General features: G+C 35.2%; 1 protein-coding gene across 8 annotated transcripts in view; it reads left to right on the top strand.

Annotated features, from left to right (window-relative positions):
• The window catches only part of CSDE1 (cold shock domain containing E1), a 43,444-nt gene that overhangs the window by 5,682 nt on the left and 21,178 nt on the right, over window positions 1-16,584 (top strand). Inside the window, exons 2-16 of one of the 8 annotated variants that reach the window (XM_088154308.1) lie at window positions 234-630; window positions 1,273-1,432; window positions 3,613-3,636; window positions 5,474-5,672; window positions 6,657-6,766; window positions 7,127-7,219; window positions 7,633-7,730; window positions 10,650-10,731; window positions 11,572-11,700; window positions 11,844-11,969; window positions 12,206-12,418; window positions 13,680-13,820; window positions 13,900-14,058; window positions 15,381-15,488; window positions 16,044-16,219. In XM_088154308.1, the coding sequence (XP_088010434.1) occupies window positions 1,307-1,432; window positions 3,613-3,636; window positions 5,474-5,672; window positions 6,657-6,766; window positions 7,127-7,219; window positions 7,633-7,730; window positions 10,650-10,731; window positions 11,572-11,700; window positions 11,844-11,969; window positions 12,206-12,418; window positions 13,680-13,820; window positions 13,900-14,058; window positions 15,381-15,488; window positions 16,044-16,219 (1,784 nt within the window). In that variant the 5' untranslated portion in view covers window positions 234-630; window positions 1,273-1,306. Of the gene's footprint in view, window positions 1-233; window positions 631-1,272; window positions 1,433-3,486; window positions 3,637-5,473; window positions 5,673-6,656; window positions 6,767-7,126; window positions 7,220-7,632; window positions 7,731-10,649; window positions 10,732-11,571; window positions 11,701-11,843; window positions 11,970-12,205; window positions 12,419-13,679; window positions 13,821-13,899; window positions 14,059-15,380; window positions 15,489-16,043; window positions 16,220-16,584 lie in introns of those variants that run through there. The other 7 variants (XM_007434669.4, XM_025170828.2, XM_007434671.4 and 4 more) reach the window with 7 other exon arrangements.

Here is a 16,584-nt window from a genome sequence, read left to right as displayed (position 1 = left end):
GTTTTTGTTAAATTAATTGGTTTTGTATTCAGTACATTGGCAACTTTTGCATCAAATAAGATTGCTTTTCATTGATTCATTGAATTCCTTGAAGGTTGGTTAAAGCACTAGTAATGTCTGGAATCCTTGTGAGGAACTTTTCTTTTCAGAGGTGGGATCATATCTATATTGGTGTATGGAATACATCTAAAATGTGTATTGTAATAAACTTGTTTATCTTTTTTCCCCTCCAGTATGAAGTGTAACAGAACAGAATTTACCACCTGAAACTGCTGCTTCAAGTTCAGATCAGGAAAGGAACACATCACACCGTAACAACAAAACAAGACCAAAGAAGAGTAAACTTTACACTGAAGACACAACACTTGATCTGAAACAAGAAGTTTGTGCCTACTCAACAGCTTCAAAAGAGCACGTCCCAACGCTGCTAGTAGTCTTTGTTTTCTTCAGTACTGTGCTGAAACTGCCCAGTGCAGCACCAGTTATTCCTTATTAGCTTGATAGATCACTTGTCTCTTGCTATTTCTTTTTTTTTTTTAAACAATAGCAATCTTCAAACTTTGAAACGTGTGCTGAAACGAAGAATCGGCAAATACTACTGAAAGTGCAATATTAGAATATCACTGCGAGGTTGGTCCATGTACTGTGTTGAACAGCAATATCTTTATTTCAAATTAAAACTGCTGTATGAAATGAGTTAAATAATCCTTTTGTTTAAATCTCTCTTGTCTTCATTGGTCAAAATATCAAAGCAGATCTAACATTTGGCTATGGCGCTTGTCTTTTTAAATGATTCAAATTCTTTAGTACTGCCATTTGGTTATATTTGTTGAGCTAACCATGGAATGCAGTCTTATTATTGTAACTATTTCATTAAGCTTTCTGCTACTATTTTCCAGTTTCTCGCTTTTGAAATCAGTTTACTCTAATGCTATAAATCTGGATCTCAAACTTTCTCCATATCCTTCTCCCAGTTACTGGTATCGGTCAGTGAGTCTCCATTTCATAAGCTGGTAGGCTAAATGTGAATTGTCTGCTGTAAAGACAACTGATTAATAGTAATCATGAGTTCAATTAGCAACCAGCTTGTGTTCTTCATTTGAGGACCCTCTAAAAGAAAATAAAGCTATTAAATGCTTTCTTAACTAGCACATCAATCCCTTCTTGTCTAATATTCTAGGAGGCTGCCACAATGGCAGCTTTTTTTATGACACTGGATAAGTGGCAGATATACATTGACAAGGTTGTCTTGTTTGATTTTGTTATATGCAGCATTATAAAATTAAGTTGAAACAGGCGTAAAAATATGGCAAGCACCTGGAAAGAATTTGTTGAATTTTCCATGCCGTCTTCTCCCCCTACTGCATACGTTAGTGCCAACCTGGGCAATGCATCTCCAGTCGGACTGAATTTATCACCTTATGGCCAATCAGTAAGTTCTTTTGCCATACTAGCAATATTCTTAAGGGTAAAGCCAAACTAGCTCAGATGGTGTGATACAACAACCTTTGAGCAAAAAAAAAAAAAAATGTGGCCGATTTGCAAATAGCAGAAATTGCTGCTCATTTTGGGACCTCTGAACCTTCTTTTAATCATGCCAGAGCAGAGAGCAGACTAAAATATCCTTAATTTGATAGTTTCAGTTTGGAAATCATTTCACACTCACCCCTCATTCCCAATCATTCTTTTCATTGGTCATTGTACCAGGCCTAGTTTCTGTCTGAGGGCAATTGGTTACCTCTCCAGCTGTTTAAAGACAAAGCTACCCTGGTTTATAAAAAATTTTAAACTTTCTTTTGGCATTCTTGTAGAAAACCATGGAACATAGATGTCCACATCCTATTAGTATTGCTAAAGATTACTAATTCAAAATTTGAAAGTATCCAGTTGAAAATAGTACCCACATCTGTCAAATTTGCTTGTATAAGAATTCCACCTCTTAACAAATACATTTGTTAATTATTTAATTAATTCTTTTACATCATGGTCCTTTATTAGTACAGAATTTGTGTTGGTTCTCCAGCAAGCTTTTAAATTAGCCAATAATCACTAAAATGTGGAGTGGGTTTAAGTTGAGCCTTCATCTGAGAGATTTATTTTGGTTCTTATGTTTGGTGTATCTAAATATTGGAGAGGGAGCTATCTTAAAATTTCTGAAGGCTTGCTTATTATTAAGTAATGAAGTGTAAGATAGTCACAACCCGGAAGTGTATGAGACAAGTTTCTTAGTATCTTATTTACAAATAGTTGAGAACTGTTGAAACTGAACTTTCAATAATGCCCAGAGAGGGTGGTCTTAGCTCAGAGGTAGAGCACATGCAAATACCTTTGCTTAATCTCTGATATATCCTGGTTAAAAACATATCTGGCAGAAGGACTTGGAAAGACCTTTACTCGAGACCATGGATGGCTGCTATCAGTCAAAATATATAGCACTGGGCTAGATGACTAATGGTCTGACTTGGTATAGGTCAGCTTCATATTCTTAATATAAGGATCATTCTAGGATATAGGTGTTTAATTTGTCTCATTTACTGATCTAAAATTTTGGCATTAATGTTGTATGTGTATGTAGAAATGTCTTACATTATGGATTTTGACATACAAATCAGTTGATCAACAAATTTGTATTATTCAGTACTACTACTATAATACTTTCAGTAGTATGTAAGCTATAAATGATTGATATAGCATTGTCACTTGAGCTCATCTCTGTACAATACAATTGACATTTGCTTAATATATATTTAAGCTGCTGAAGAACTGAGATTTGCTGTTAGCTTGCCATTCTTCCTGATAACTAAATTCAATTAAGGACCACATTTTAAAGTGTTTGTACCTGATATTCAGGTACTTCTATAATTTTTCCTCCAAATTATGGAATGAGGAAATAGGGACGGCAGTCTCTTTAGTAATATGAAAGTAGACTAGTATCTTAATTCTAAGTCATAAATTATAGTTTCAAATATACTATTTATAGCTTGCTGAAGTCTTTGAGACTTTTATTCAGTTTAAACATTTCAGCCACAAAAGCAACCTGCATATTAAGTATGGGGGTTTTTTTGTTTTGTTTTTTGTGGCCCATTAAAAGTAGTAATTGTTCTCAAATTCAGAGTTATGCTATCCCATTAAAATGGGAAAGGAGAAAAATAATAGGTAATGGGTATATTATTTGTCGTAGTGCAAGGATATGTGAAGTGGCACAGCTGTTAGCTCAATCCACTGCTTGCATATATTTCTTTCCAGTGACACACGTTGGATTTCTGAAAATGTAAACAAACTAAAATATTGTTGGAAAGAAATTACTGACATAGAAATAGAGCTTGCTCATACATTTACACTGTAATCCCAGAACAATAAGGATATCTAAATTGACTGTTTTTGATTTCCAGCTAAGTCTCTTGAAACATGGATTTAATAGTTACTAGATATTTCTAAAGATGTGCTAAGTATTGACTAGTTATACTGTGTACTATGTTATCACAGCTGTATGAGATGGAGAACCATTATACTGTGTCATCAGATCCTCTCCCCCCTCCTGCAGCTCCCCCTCCTTCTCATCCTTTACCTTTCTCTTCATCTTCTACTTCATCCGGGTCTAAAAAACTGAAGAGGACCCCCCTTTATCAGAGATCTGTAAGTCAGGGCACCTGTTGACAGACATGCCATCTTAGCATGGGGATCCTTAGCACTTAACTCTTCTCTGCATATGTTCTCACTTCTAACTTCACTGGTATTAAATCTCCTCAACAGGTTAAGGAGTAAAATTCATCTGTACCAATGGGCAATCTTGCTGAGTTCTCAAATTGTGCTTTCCTGTATCTGTTTTAGAAACTTAATGAAAACTTGGTATTCTTACACATATGTTGATTGTATTTTCATTTTATGCATTCAAAGATGTTAAAAAATACTTTGTTGGCTCACAGTTGTGAACAAACTCAACAGAGTTTTGTCCTAGGCATGTGCAAAAATTACTATTGTGTTTCTTCTCTAAATGATGTCAATCATGTCATTCTGGAGGTGGTATGGAGGTTAATCCAGTTCATGCTGTTCTGGATTAAATGGGACCGTGTGTCAGACACCACAGACTATTTTCAATTCAGCAGAATCACAGCATCTCTGAAATAGCCAAATGGCTGTAAAGTCTATTTGATATACTTATAGTAGAAAACACTTAATAGGATGGTGCAAAAATTGTAAGCACCTCTTAATGACTTCAGTAGGAAAGAGCTGCATCTTATGATGCTATTCCTGAATTGTAACATATATACATTTGAGGCTTTTAGTTTGGTTGGTGGGTTTTGTGTATATATGGGGGCTTTCTGTTCTTATTTCTTGGCAACAGCGAACATTTCACATTCTTGCCAAATCCTGCACCATTCGACTAAAAATATCTAATATTTCAACCCATCCCGGGTACATTTAATCAGAAAGCCCTATGATTTTGAAGGGATTTACTCTTAAACAATTCTGTGTTTAGTGGGACCTTTGTATCTTCAGCAGTTGCATGCCAGATTAATTCATAGCATTGTCTGTAAAGAGAACCCTCTTTCCTTTAAAATGAAATGCTTTATAAAAATCTTACCTTAAACAGTTTTATCAGTCCCAGTTTAATGGGTAATTGACTATTCACAAAATGTAGATTTGAAAGCAGCTTACATTTAGAACTTTTAAATATTTAGTAGCTCCTTATGGTTGTAGGAATTTTAGTTTGTTTTCTTAAACAGATACACAGGAAACAGCGTAAAGTACAGAAGAACAGTATGCATGATTTTGGCATTGCTTTGCCTTGAACTCTTTGACTTGCATGAGATGGTTGCTGATTTTTATAACAGTAAATATTTATGGGGAGCTCCTGATACTAACTTCTCTGGACTTAATTTAACTTGGTAGCCAAATATATTGTTTTACAAAACTCTGATTTAAGAAAAGTACTAAACATCATGTTGATGAGAACTTAAGATTCCAGTCTTTATGTTCTGTGGATTTAAGAGATCTCTATGGATGGAAAAGTATTTAAACTTGGTGAGCATAGCAATCAGCTTTGAAACTTAATAAGGTGAAGCTGCTAGCTATGTTCAAAGACTAAATTATGGAAATTGCCATGACACTAATTTGATTTTGGAAATGTCTTGAAATTGCATTTGTTAGTAACCATTGTGGCTTTGCTTTCTTGATTACCTTCATTAGCAAAGTCAAATCACATTAATGGGTAACTTGAAATACTGTTTTAATATTCTGTGCATAAATGAGAAATAGAATAGCATGGTAGCTTTCAGTGTATAGTTATTACACTTTGATGTGGTATAGATGTCACACAAAATCTGTTCAAATTGCTAGAAACCTACATGCCTATGTTATGGTGTTTAAACATTGGCTTTTACATTATATTTATCCTGAATTAACAAGTAACAATACCAAAGGAGAAGAGAATTATCCTTGGAGGAACTTACAAGTTTCTTTTTGATTTCAGATGAGCTTTGATCCAAACCTTCTCCATAACAATGGACACAACGGGTACCCCAATGGTACTTCTGCAGGATTGCGTGAAACTGGGGTTATTGAAAAACTGCTGGCCTCCTATGGATTCATTCAGTGTTCAGAACGGCAAGCTAGACTGTTCTTCCACAGTTCGCAGTATAATGGCAATCTACAGGAGCTCAAAGTAGGAGGTAATAAATTAACTGGCAGAGGGTTGTCTTGGTACATGAGAAAGCTAATTTCTTCTAGAGACACATCTCCTACTGTAGTGGCTAAACCATCAGCCAGATAATTAGAAGTAGAATCAGATTTCAGTTCAAGTGTTAATAATGGGATCAGATTTATCAGATGAGAGAAGATCTTCTAAAAAGTGGTTCTTCATACTATATTTTGGAGGGCTCAACATCCCAGAAAGTTTAATTAGGATTCCTAAGTGAGAAGATAAGTAGTCTTGCATATTGGTATCCTTCACTCTGCAGCTTCAGGAAACAGTTATGTATATGCTACGACTATGCAAAGGCCTGGATTCAAAAGACAAAGTGTGATTCAGAGCACTTGAGAGCACACATAGCACTTCTTGGAAATGCCTTAAATCAAATGTGCCTTTTCTTGGAATTGCATTCATCTGTGGAGGATAAGGCGTGTCATCTATGTAGCTAGGAAGAGACACAACTGGTTAAAGTTGTTCTGGACACATGCTACGTGTGCCCTGCAACACACATTTTGTCCTTTGAATCTGGATTTTTGCATTGTACTAGGATGTACATTATGGGGCATGTTGACAATAGTGAAATTGAGTTTGCCTGAGCTATATTGTATATGTGCTATTATCCTGTTTTTATTTTTTTACATTATGTAACTTGTTTTGGTAGACAAGTTAATGGGGAAAAGATCCCACAGAATCAGAAATTTGAAAACAGATGTGCTTTTTAAATAACATTTATATCCTATTTGCTTTTCATATCAACTAAGTGTAAATGAACCTGTAAAGCCTTATTTTATTATGTGATTTCAGTTGCTATCAGAGTTTAATATTCAAATTAGGGTAGATATTTTGTTTTTATTTGTTATTACTGCTTTTTGAAATTGGGTGTTTTATTGACTTAGAAGTTATCTCGACAGGGTTTTACCATTAAATTGTGGCCTATAAATTGTAAACATAATTTTGTTTATAGATGATGTTGAATTTGAAGTATCTTCTGACCGGCGAACTGGAAAACCGATCGCAATTAAACTGGTGAAGATAAAAACAGAGACCTTACCTGAAGAACGAATAAATGGACAAGTTAGTGGCTATCTTTAGGTTTTTTGTTTTTTAAAAAAATAATGCATGCTGTTTCCATCTGCTGTGGTCAGACATAAGGACAGAGTTGAATGTAGCATGCCTCTCCTTAGTTGCATTAAAATATTTTTCTCAAATATATTTTTTCCTTCTTTTGGCAAGCACATAAAAATTAAGAAATTTACCTAACCAGGAACAATTCTTACAGTTAATAAAAATGCTGTAAGATAAAAGCTTTGCAGCATGGCATACTGTTGTGGGTTACCTGTTAAATGCATCCCTGAGTGTGTTATAGAAGTCTGATGCATAATGCTGCCTCTGGAAGTAATTAGCAATGGATTTTTTTTTTTTTTTGACTGGTAGGTTGTGTGTGCTGTTCCTCACAACTTAGAGAGTAAGTCTCCAGCTGCCCCGGGTCAGAGTCCAACAGGGAGTGTATGCTACGAACGTAATGGGGTAAAACTTACGTATTTACTAAAAAATGTTTCACTGATCCTCCAGTATGGTTTAAACTAAAATACTTACCAAAATAGACAGTTAAAGATGTATCTGCTTTAAAAAGTTTAAATTGCTTATTAATCAATTGATGTATAAATGCATATACTTTAGCATACTTATTAGGAAATATTATTAGGAAAAATAACTACAGATTAGAATATAAGGTCAGTTAAAACATTAATGTAGAAAAGTTATTAGCGAACAACTTCACTGTGAGTTATTTTTTTGTTTCATAAAATTCTAAATCTAATATGGTACATTTCTGACTTCCTATGTTCCAAAAATCATGTTTAAACTAACCTGAAGATTATAATTTCTCTCACTTTAAATATGATAGCGAACTGTTCATGTAACCAAATTATAATTTACAGGAAGTATTCTACTTAACTTACACCCCAGAAGATGTTGAAGGAAATGTTCAGCTGGAAACTGGAGATAAAATAAACTTTATTATTGATACAAATAAACAGTAAGTTGATATTTTGCATTATACTAAATCCTTGTTAGCTAGAATGCTAAGTTTTCTTCTTAAAAATGTATTTTTAGCTGAAATTTGGTTAACAAACTTTGAAACAGCTTTTTATTCGCATTCATCTTTTTGAGATACTGGAATTTTGGAACAGTAATTAAATTGATAAAGCACATTTGTTGTCTGTTTCCTTTCACAGGTAATCTCAGTCTTGGTCTATAGTTCTTGTTTTTGTTAGATGCAAAATTAGAATATAATTTTCAAACAAATACATTGTAGCAATATGACATCTTCATATGGTTAGCTAATTTGTTGGAGCAACAAATAATATCTGATGTAACATAGGACAATAAATTTATCACGGCATTATTATTACTCAAGGGAGCCTATGTAATACTTCTGCCTCCTATCTTTCCCACAACAACAACCCTGTTGGAAGAATGTCTGGCCCAAAATCACTGAGCTGGTATTCATGTCTAATGAATGGGTTTTATGAACTTAGAAAACTCAAAATGTATTTGTTGAGGTTGAACAGTCTGTTTAGTGTGTTCTAAGCTTTCCAATCATAGGATATAACTGTTTTGTTCCAAGGTTCAGTTGTGAGAGAAAGTTTGTGTGCCCTTAAGAACTGTCTATAATCCTGCAGGATTTTGACTTAAAATCTGATTAGAGCTTCATATATGTCTTACTAATGAATAAAGAGATTCTGAGTAAACACATAGTACCCCAAACTATGTACTATGTCATATTTGTATTGAAAATAGTGAGGCAACATTCTTCATTGAAAAAGGTATATAAAGCTGTAGGATAGGGGCTGGCAATTTACAGTCTGCAGTAATATATCCACCCAGCCTGGGAAAGAAAGAGAGAGTGGCTGTCCATTTGGCTGCTCTTCTGAGCACTCACCATCTCTTCAGGTGGCTGTTTGGTGATGGGTTCACCAGCCACCTGAGTGTGGATGGAACAACAAGTCCTCTGCCTGGTGCTGGTGAGAGCAAGCCACGAGGAGGGGGAGGACGAGGAGGAGGAAATGGCAGTGGCATGGCCTCAGGCCCCTATGTAGAAGATGATGGCTGACCCCTGCCCTAGCCAGCTCTCTTAATGAAGTAGGTTGAGTCAATGGTTCTAATCAATGAGATGACATTCAGGTGTCAGTTTGAGTGGCCCTCTCCAATTAAAAACGCAAATGCTATTTGCCATCATCGAAGTCTGCTGTTCCTGACCCAGGTTGCCATGATCGGAGAAGGCTCTTCCAGACGTATGCCCCAGTCAGAAGATACCTCTGCAGATCTCTCAGAAAAAGGGAAATCAGTGCTCATGAATCTGGAATGGACTACAGAATCTTTATCAAAGACTGCTGTCTATCAGACTATGCTATTGTACAAATCTGTCAAGCAGATATTGTACAAATGGAGAAAATACAATACCATTGTTACTCTTCACAGGAGTGACCATCCAACAAAACTCATCATAAGAGCATGGCATATAGTACTTCAGGAGAGCACAAAGAACCCCAAGGTGACAACAAAGGAGTTACAGGCCATTCTTGCATTGTGTGATATCAGTGTTTATGAAATCCTCTGTAAGGAAAACACTAAACAAGAGTGGTGTGCCCAGGAAGAAACCAAGAAGGAAGCCATTTCTCTCTAGAAGGCACATTGCTTCCTTCATATTTGCCAACAATCACCTGGATGATCCTATGGGTTATTTAAACTGAAACTTTTAAGCATTAATGAGAAATACAGATAGTCCTCGCTTAACAACTGCCCTGTTTAGCAACTACTCAAAGTTATGATGGTGCCGAAAAGGTAACTTTATGACTGGTTCTTGCACTTATAACCATTGCAGTGTCCCACGGTCACATGATCAAGATTCATGCACTTCAGAACCGGCAAGGGTTTATGACCATTGCAGCATCCTGCCATCACTTGATCACCATTTGTGTGCATCACAGCCAGCTTCCAATGAGAATCAAAGGAGAAGTCAGCAGTAAAATTGCAGGTTGCAGTCACGTGATGTCTCACTTAACAACTGCGGGTGATTTGCTTAATGATCGTGGCAGAAGTGAGGTCATAAGACCATCACAGTCACATGTCTCGCTTAATGACAGAGTTGCCAGTCCCAATTGTGGTTGTTAAGTGAGGACTACCTGTACTGCATTCTAACAAAAGAATTTCATCCCAGCTGGAAAGCATGGCAGTGGGTTATGATTTGCAGCCTCAAGATCTAGACACTTCTCTGTCTTTGAAGGAACAATGGATTTCATATTTTTGGAACAGCTAAGTCAAAGTCCTGACATTATCCCAGTTGAAATGTTGTGGCATGCCCTGAAGGAAGCAGTTCATGCAAGACAACCCCAAAATATCAATGAGTTGAAGTGAAATGGGCCAAAATATGTTCAAGCCAAGTGTGGAATTGATCAACAGGTATAGTAGTTATTTGGTTGAAATCATTGCTGTTAGCACTACTACGAAGTACATGGTCTTGTATGTTGCTTATTTACCCAGAATATCTTTATTAATGGATATAGATGAAGATCATATCACACTATAGGCCACAGTATTGCAGAATTATGGATAGTTCTAAAGGGTTCACAAATTGAGAATAAAACAGAATCTTTTGCGACTTCCCCCCAAAAAACCTCCCAGAACACAAGCATTTTATTTTAAACTTAAAATGCTTTGCTTAACTATACTATATTCCAAAAGAGGTTATTTCATAATACATTTGTTGGTTTTTAAGATAAAGACTTGGTTTAACAGTAGGATTTCCTTTTTAAGAAGATTATGTTACAACATAAGGAGATGTGTTTCTAAATCAGGTTTTTGCATACAAAATTAAAGAAGTATTCTCTGTAGCTGGTAAAGTAAGTGAATTGTATTCATCTTTATATAATTTTAGTTTACTCTTTTTTCCTAGTACTGGTGCTGTAAGTGCTCGTAATATTATGCTTTTGAAAAAGAAACAAGCTCGATGTCAAGGAGTAGTTTGTGCCATGAAGGTAAGGAACACTTTATTAAATTCAGTTACAAGTAATAGAACTAAGTCATTCTGATATATGTGTACTTTCAGTATAAAACCATAGACACTTGAAGGAGAATTTATTTTTTATTCTAATTCTTCTAAAGCTACAGAATCCTATGTATCCTTGCTTGGGAATAAATCATATTGCACCGAAGAAAGCATCCATTATGCCTTTTACCATGTGTCTTATAAAGATTGACAGGTCAGGGGTTTCAAACACATGGCCCACTGTGTTCTTTTGTGCAACCCGTGATGGATTAGAAGTTTATGGTATTGCCAGAGCCCAAATCCCACTGGGGTGGCTCTGAAGGCTCCTGGTCTCCACTGCCACTATTCTTCCTTGCTGCAGATACTGTGCCAGCATGTGGTTGGTGCAGAAGTAATGTTGCCACTGACTTGCCATTTGTCCATGCTAGTTGACACTGTGCGTGTGCGTGCGCAGAACACAGGTGAGGGACATGGACAGGTCAGAGATTACAACCATGGTGATACAGTATTTTACTTTTTCACTGTAGGCAACATTTTAAATTAATAGTTAATATTTAATGATTTTATTAAATTAATATTTCATATTTGTTACATTTGTGCATGTGTATGAATATTGCTCACTGATTATTGCATTTTATGTAATGTAGCCCCCCAAGTTCATTTGAGTTTGAGACACATATTATAGATAAGAGATATATACACATTTTCTAGCTGTGGATCTTTTTGAAACTCATCTTCTCTTTGATTATTAGTGACTAAAGCTACTTAGTCAGATATCTCAATTAATGTTTGAAGGCATCTTGGCTAAATAATTGTGATCTTCCCTTAGGAAGCCTTTGGATTCATTGAAAGAGGTGATGTTGTAAAGGAGATATTCTTTCACTATAGTGAATTTAAAGGTGACCTAGAAGCCTTACAGCCTGGTGATGATGTGGAGTTCACAATCAAAGACAGAAATGTAAGAGTAAATTTCATAAACTTAAATTGTATTAAAGGGGCTTCCTTAAATGTTTTATTGGTTATATACATACATGTGACTTATTGCTGGGCTTTCTGCTTTTTGCATGGGGTTGATCATTTTTCTTAATATTATTTTAATAGGGTAAAGAAGTTGCAACTGATGTAAGGCTTTTGCCTCAAGGAACTGTTATTTTTGAAGATATTAGCATTGAACACTTTGAGGGAACTGTAACCAAAGTAATTCCAAAAGTACCCAACAAAAATCAGGTAACAACAGCTTCTTAAATGTTAAAATTTTTATTCAGAATGCTATAGCTCTAAATGTATACTGTGAAGGACTGGTCGACCATGTAAATGAGTAAAAGAAAATAGATATGGTGATAGCATTACTAGTGAATCATGCTTTATATTTGGGAAAACATTTTAAAAAAGGGAATAATTGAAAATTGAAATAGAGTACGGTCAGAAGAGCTCTGTCTAAATTTATTTTGTATTACAATTAGAATGACCCACTACCTGGACGCATAAAAGTTGATTTTGTGATTCCTAAAGAACTTCCATTTGGAGACAAAGATACAAAATCAAAGGTGACACTTTTGGAAGGTGACCACGTTAGATTCAACATTTCAACAGATCGACGTGACAAATTGGAACGAGCCACTAATATTGAAGTTCTTCCCAATACTTTTCAAGTCACTAATGAGGCTAGAGAAATGGTAAGCACTTAGTAAGAAATGGTAAGCAGTTTCCGGAAGAATGAAACTGGAAATGTAATGTATAATATGTGCTGCATTGCTAAGATTGTATCATGGTGTCAAATTTCTTATAGTGATTAATGTAGTGATGGGCTCAGAAAAATGCTTTATAAATTCAGGGTGCTTTTATTCTGTAGGGAAGTGTCTTTCAGGAAGCGTTGCTGTGCACTTGAGCAGAAGTTATGTAAAACTGAAGCCTGGAGATACTTAACTATAAGCGTCTACATTGCAAATTAAAGCCCTGCCACAAAATATGTATTGCACTTTGCATCTGTTTAGAATTATAGGCACTTCATTACATGTCTTCCTCCAGGCTTTTTAATGGATTTTCCCCTCCATTATGTGTTTTTGTATAAGTGAGATGGATGCCTTTCTTTTTTCCTCCCCCTCCCTCCCTCCCTCCCATTTATTCTTTGCATAGCTGTATTTCTGCATATTTAGCTCACTAATCTTAACTGGAGTCTGTAGTAACAGTGTAATTTGAAATGGCTGGGCCTGAATAATTAGGACTGAATTGAACTTAGTATAAAACATGTGGCTGCTGGAAAGTTGATGTAGTGCACAGGTTAGGAGATTAAATACAAATTGGGAAGTCTGCTTTGGCACTTGTCTCTACCACATGCTAACCGTTATTAAGCAAAGCCCTTCTAGCCTCAGCCTAGATCTATAGTGTTGGGATAGTAAAACTGGCTTTCTTTGCAGGGTTTTTGAAATCATCAGATATACAAACAGCATTGGCAAACACCTCTCTTACCCTAGGGCATGACTATCCCAACTTGTTCATTTTCCTTCTTTCTGGTCAGCTGTGTATGCTTTAAAACAAAGAATTGGGATACTGCCACCAATCATTTTTATTTCCTAAGAATGCCTTTAGGGCCCAGAGACATTCTTGAAGTGATGTTAGTGGCTGTTAGTCTATTGACAAGTAAAAGAATCTTTTTAAAAATACTTAAATCAGGAGCTTAGTAAGGAAGCAAAGGACAGTTACTTGTGGAAATAGTAGTGTTCATAGGCATTAAGCATAAACCTCCATGACTAAAGGTATGGGTTGTTTTATGTGACACTACAGTTTTTGTCCTAGGTGTTTAACTAAATTGTCTACTTTTAGAATATCAGAATGAATTGATATTTGGCCAACTGCCTTTATTACCCCTGTATTTGATAGATATCCTCTAAGAATTCGTTATTATAATGATAACTGATCTGTGTGTTACTTTCATAGGGTGTGATTGCTGCAATGAGGGATGGCTTTGGTTTCATTAAGTGTGTTGACAGAGATGCCCGCATGTTCTTTCACTTCAGTGAAATTCTAGATGGTAACCAGCTCCACATTTCAGATGAAGTGGAATTTACTGTTGTTCCTGTAAGTAAAATAGTAATTACTTAGAATTTAGGAAGCTTTGCTTTTTCAGTTGATAATTTGCTTTCCCCCCATCCCCCAGGATATGCTGTCTGCTCAAAGAAATCATGCTATAAGGATTAAAAAACTACCGAAGGGCACGGTTTCGTTCCACACCCAATCAGATCATCGTTTTGTTGGCACTATAGAAAAAGAAGCCACTTCCGTCAAATCCACTAGTCCAAATAAAGGGAAAGAGAAGGTAACATATTCTATTCCTCCCCTTAATTAAATCTGTATAATTACCTTTCTGAAAAGTTTTAATTCAGTTTCACCCTATATGCACAGAATGATGAAAACTTGACAGTGATATTGTCCCCATCATTACCACAAATCTAGGTTGTCTAATGCCTCTAGCTCATTGCAACTTTGTGTTTGATATGTATACATACAAACTGTGCTTCTCATAAATACATATTGTATCTGAAGAATGGGCAATTTGATTGGTGATGGAGAAGCTTCAACTCAGATCAGGATACTTCCCTCCCCCCCAAACTAATAAATTTTAAAAAGTTTAAGTACATAGCTTGTGTTGTACTATAAATAAATTACTTTGCAGTATTATATTTAATGTGTCAGAAATACTTGTTTAAGTAAGCATTATGTTGCCACAGACTATTCAGTTAGAGCAAAGTAGAAAAGTATTATTCTTAATTTCTTCAATCTTAGAATTTCAGGATGGTTTACCTAAGCCATAATGATATCTTTAGTCTAAATAAATCCATTTCTCATTTTATTGTCCTTTTCTAAGTGGATGTTTCCTGGATAGTTACTTGATAGGTATACCTAATAGCAGTTGCCAGTATAACAGCAGAAGATCCAAAGCATGGTGAAGCTCTCTTAGAAAAGTTTTACTAGTTAATTCTATTTAAATCAAAACAGTTGAGTTAAAAAAGATTTGATGGTAAATCATTCCTTATCCAAGAATTGAAACTCTTCTAATAAAACAACGGATGTACAAAACTCAGTAATATAAATTGGTTCTGTACCTTTAACTTGAATCAGATATTGTAGGGCTAAGGTTTTTCTCCAATATGATATAGGTAATGTTGTATTGAATTGCTATGCAGATTTTAGGGATATTTTCTGTGTTGTAATTAATGGTAAAGTAACCAGTTTAGAGTACTGTACATAATATATATTTCAGTTTGTCATTTGGAATAAGAAAGATTTTTCATTACAATCGTTTATATAATGTTTTTGTTTATTTATTAAGGCTCCATTTGTCAAAGAAAACTAGTAATCTATTTTTTCAGAAGCAGACTCTTTGAATAACTTGGATGATAAGGCTAAATATACAGTATATTTGCTTGAGGTGCTGATAGTGTATCCTTGTTAACAGTGTTAACAGTAACTTGTTATAGAATGGAGATAATGTAAAAATCAATAAATATTCTGAATTGCATTTTTTTTTCTTGGCATTGAATAGTTATGCTACTAAACCACATTTGCATCAATAGATTATGGCCTATTGGATGAATTGAAAAACAACACTTTTGACATTCTTCCTTCTCTTCCTTTTAGGAAGCTGAAGAGGGAATAATTGCTTATGATGATTGTGGAGAAAAACTGACTATTCCCTATCAGGCTAAAGATGTGGAAGGATCTACTTCTCCTCAGATAGGAGATAAGGCAATATATTCATAACTAATTCTTGGAATATTTTCTTGTAATTTGTTCTGTATAACTATTGTTAATAACTGTAATCAGGGCTTTCTTAGTTGCACATCTTTAAAATAGTGGCAATCATATAATGAGGATGTTTCTTATGATTCTTTCATATAGAAGTTGAAATAGACAGTGGGCCATATATAAATGTGCTATATAGCTACATTAAGGGTAGATGAAGATTAGATTTTACTAATACGTTCCAATTATATCAATGAGATTCCAGCAGTAAGGAATGAAACTGTAGAAGTGGTCAGTATAAAAATACCTCTCTTGTTTTGGTAGAGTTAATTGGCAAGGCAAGTGGTCCCCTTTAACTTTTCTTTGTTGACAATTTAATTATAAAATAAAAGAAAGCTTAAGTGAGGGGACAGTCAGAAAAGATCTAATAGGTCCATATACAGTTCTTATTTCAGAAGGCAGGAAATATATAGAGATGAACTCTTCTTTAAGTACATGTAATCTGTCTAATCCTTCCAGAAAACATTATCATTGTTAATAGGTACATTTTTCATACAGGTTGAGTTTACAGTCTGTGAAGTAAAGAGAACTGGGTTGCAAACAGCTACTTCTGTTCGACTGCTTGGTAGAAACTATAGTTCAAAAAGACTTTTGGGATATGTTGCAACTCTCAAGGATAACTTTGGGTTTATTGAAACAGCCAATCACGATAAGGAGATCTTCTTCCATTACAGGCAAGTGATACCAGTAAAGGCTGGCTACATCATGTGAAAAGGGAGTCCTTGTGACAATCTCTTACGTATCTTACCACAAAGAATCTCTTAACCATGACCCTGTAGTTTTCAAAACTACAGTTTTGTTTTGTTTTTTAAGTATATAACATTTGAAAGGAAAATGCAAATTTTAGGGAAGGAATGCAGTAGGATTTAATGGTTAAAATTTCACCAGTCATGGATAGGGTGAATGTTCACTAACGTATAATGCCCATTGATTTATATTCATTGGGTGAAGGGATTATTCCCAAAATTAGCCAAAGATGATGTGTCCAAAATTGATGCTGCTTTATGCAAATAGTGCTTCTGTGCCTGTGTTTTTAGTT

Source organism: Python bivittatus, unplaced genomic scaffold (genome assembly GCF_059951505.1).
Source record: "Python bivittatus isolate LINGU-HERP-01145 unplaced genomic scaffold, Pbiv_v1 ctg000700_np1212, whole genome shotgun sequence".
NCBI classification, from domain to species: domain Eukaryota; kingdom Metazoa; phylum Chordata; class Lepidosauria; order Squamata; family Pythonidae; genus Python; species Python bivittatus.
This window is presented reverse-complemented; position numbering and strand designations above follow the sequence as displayed.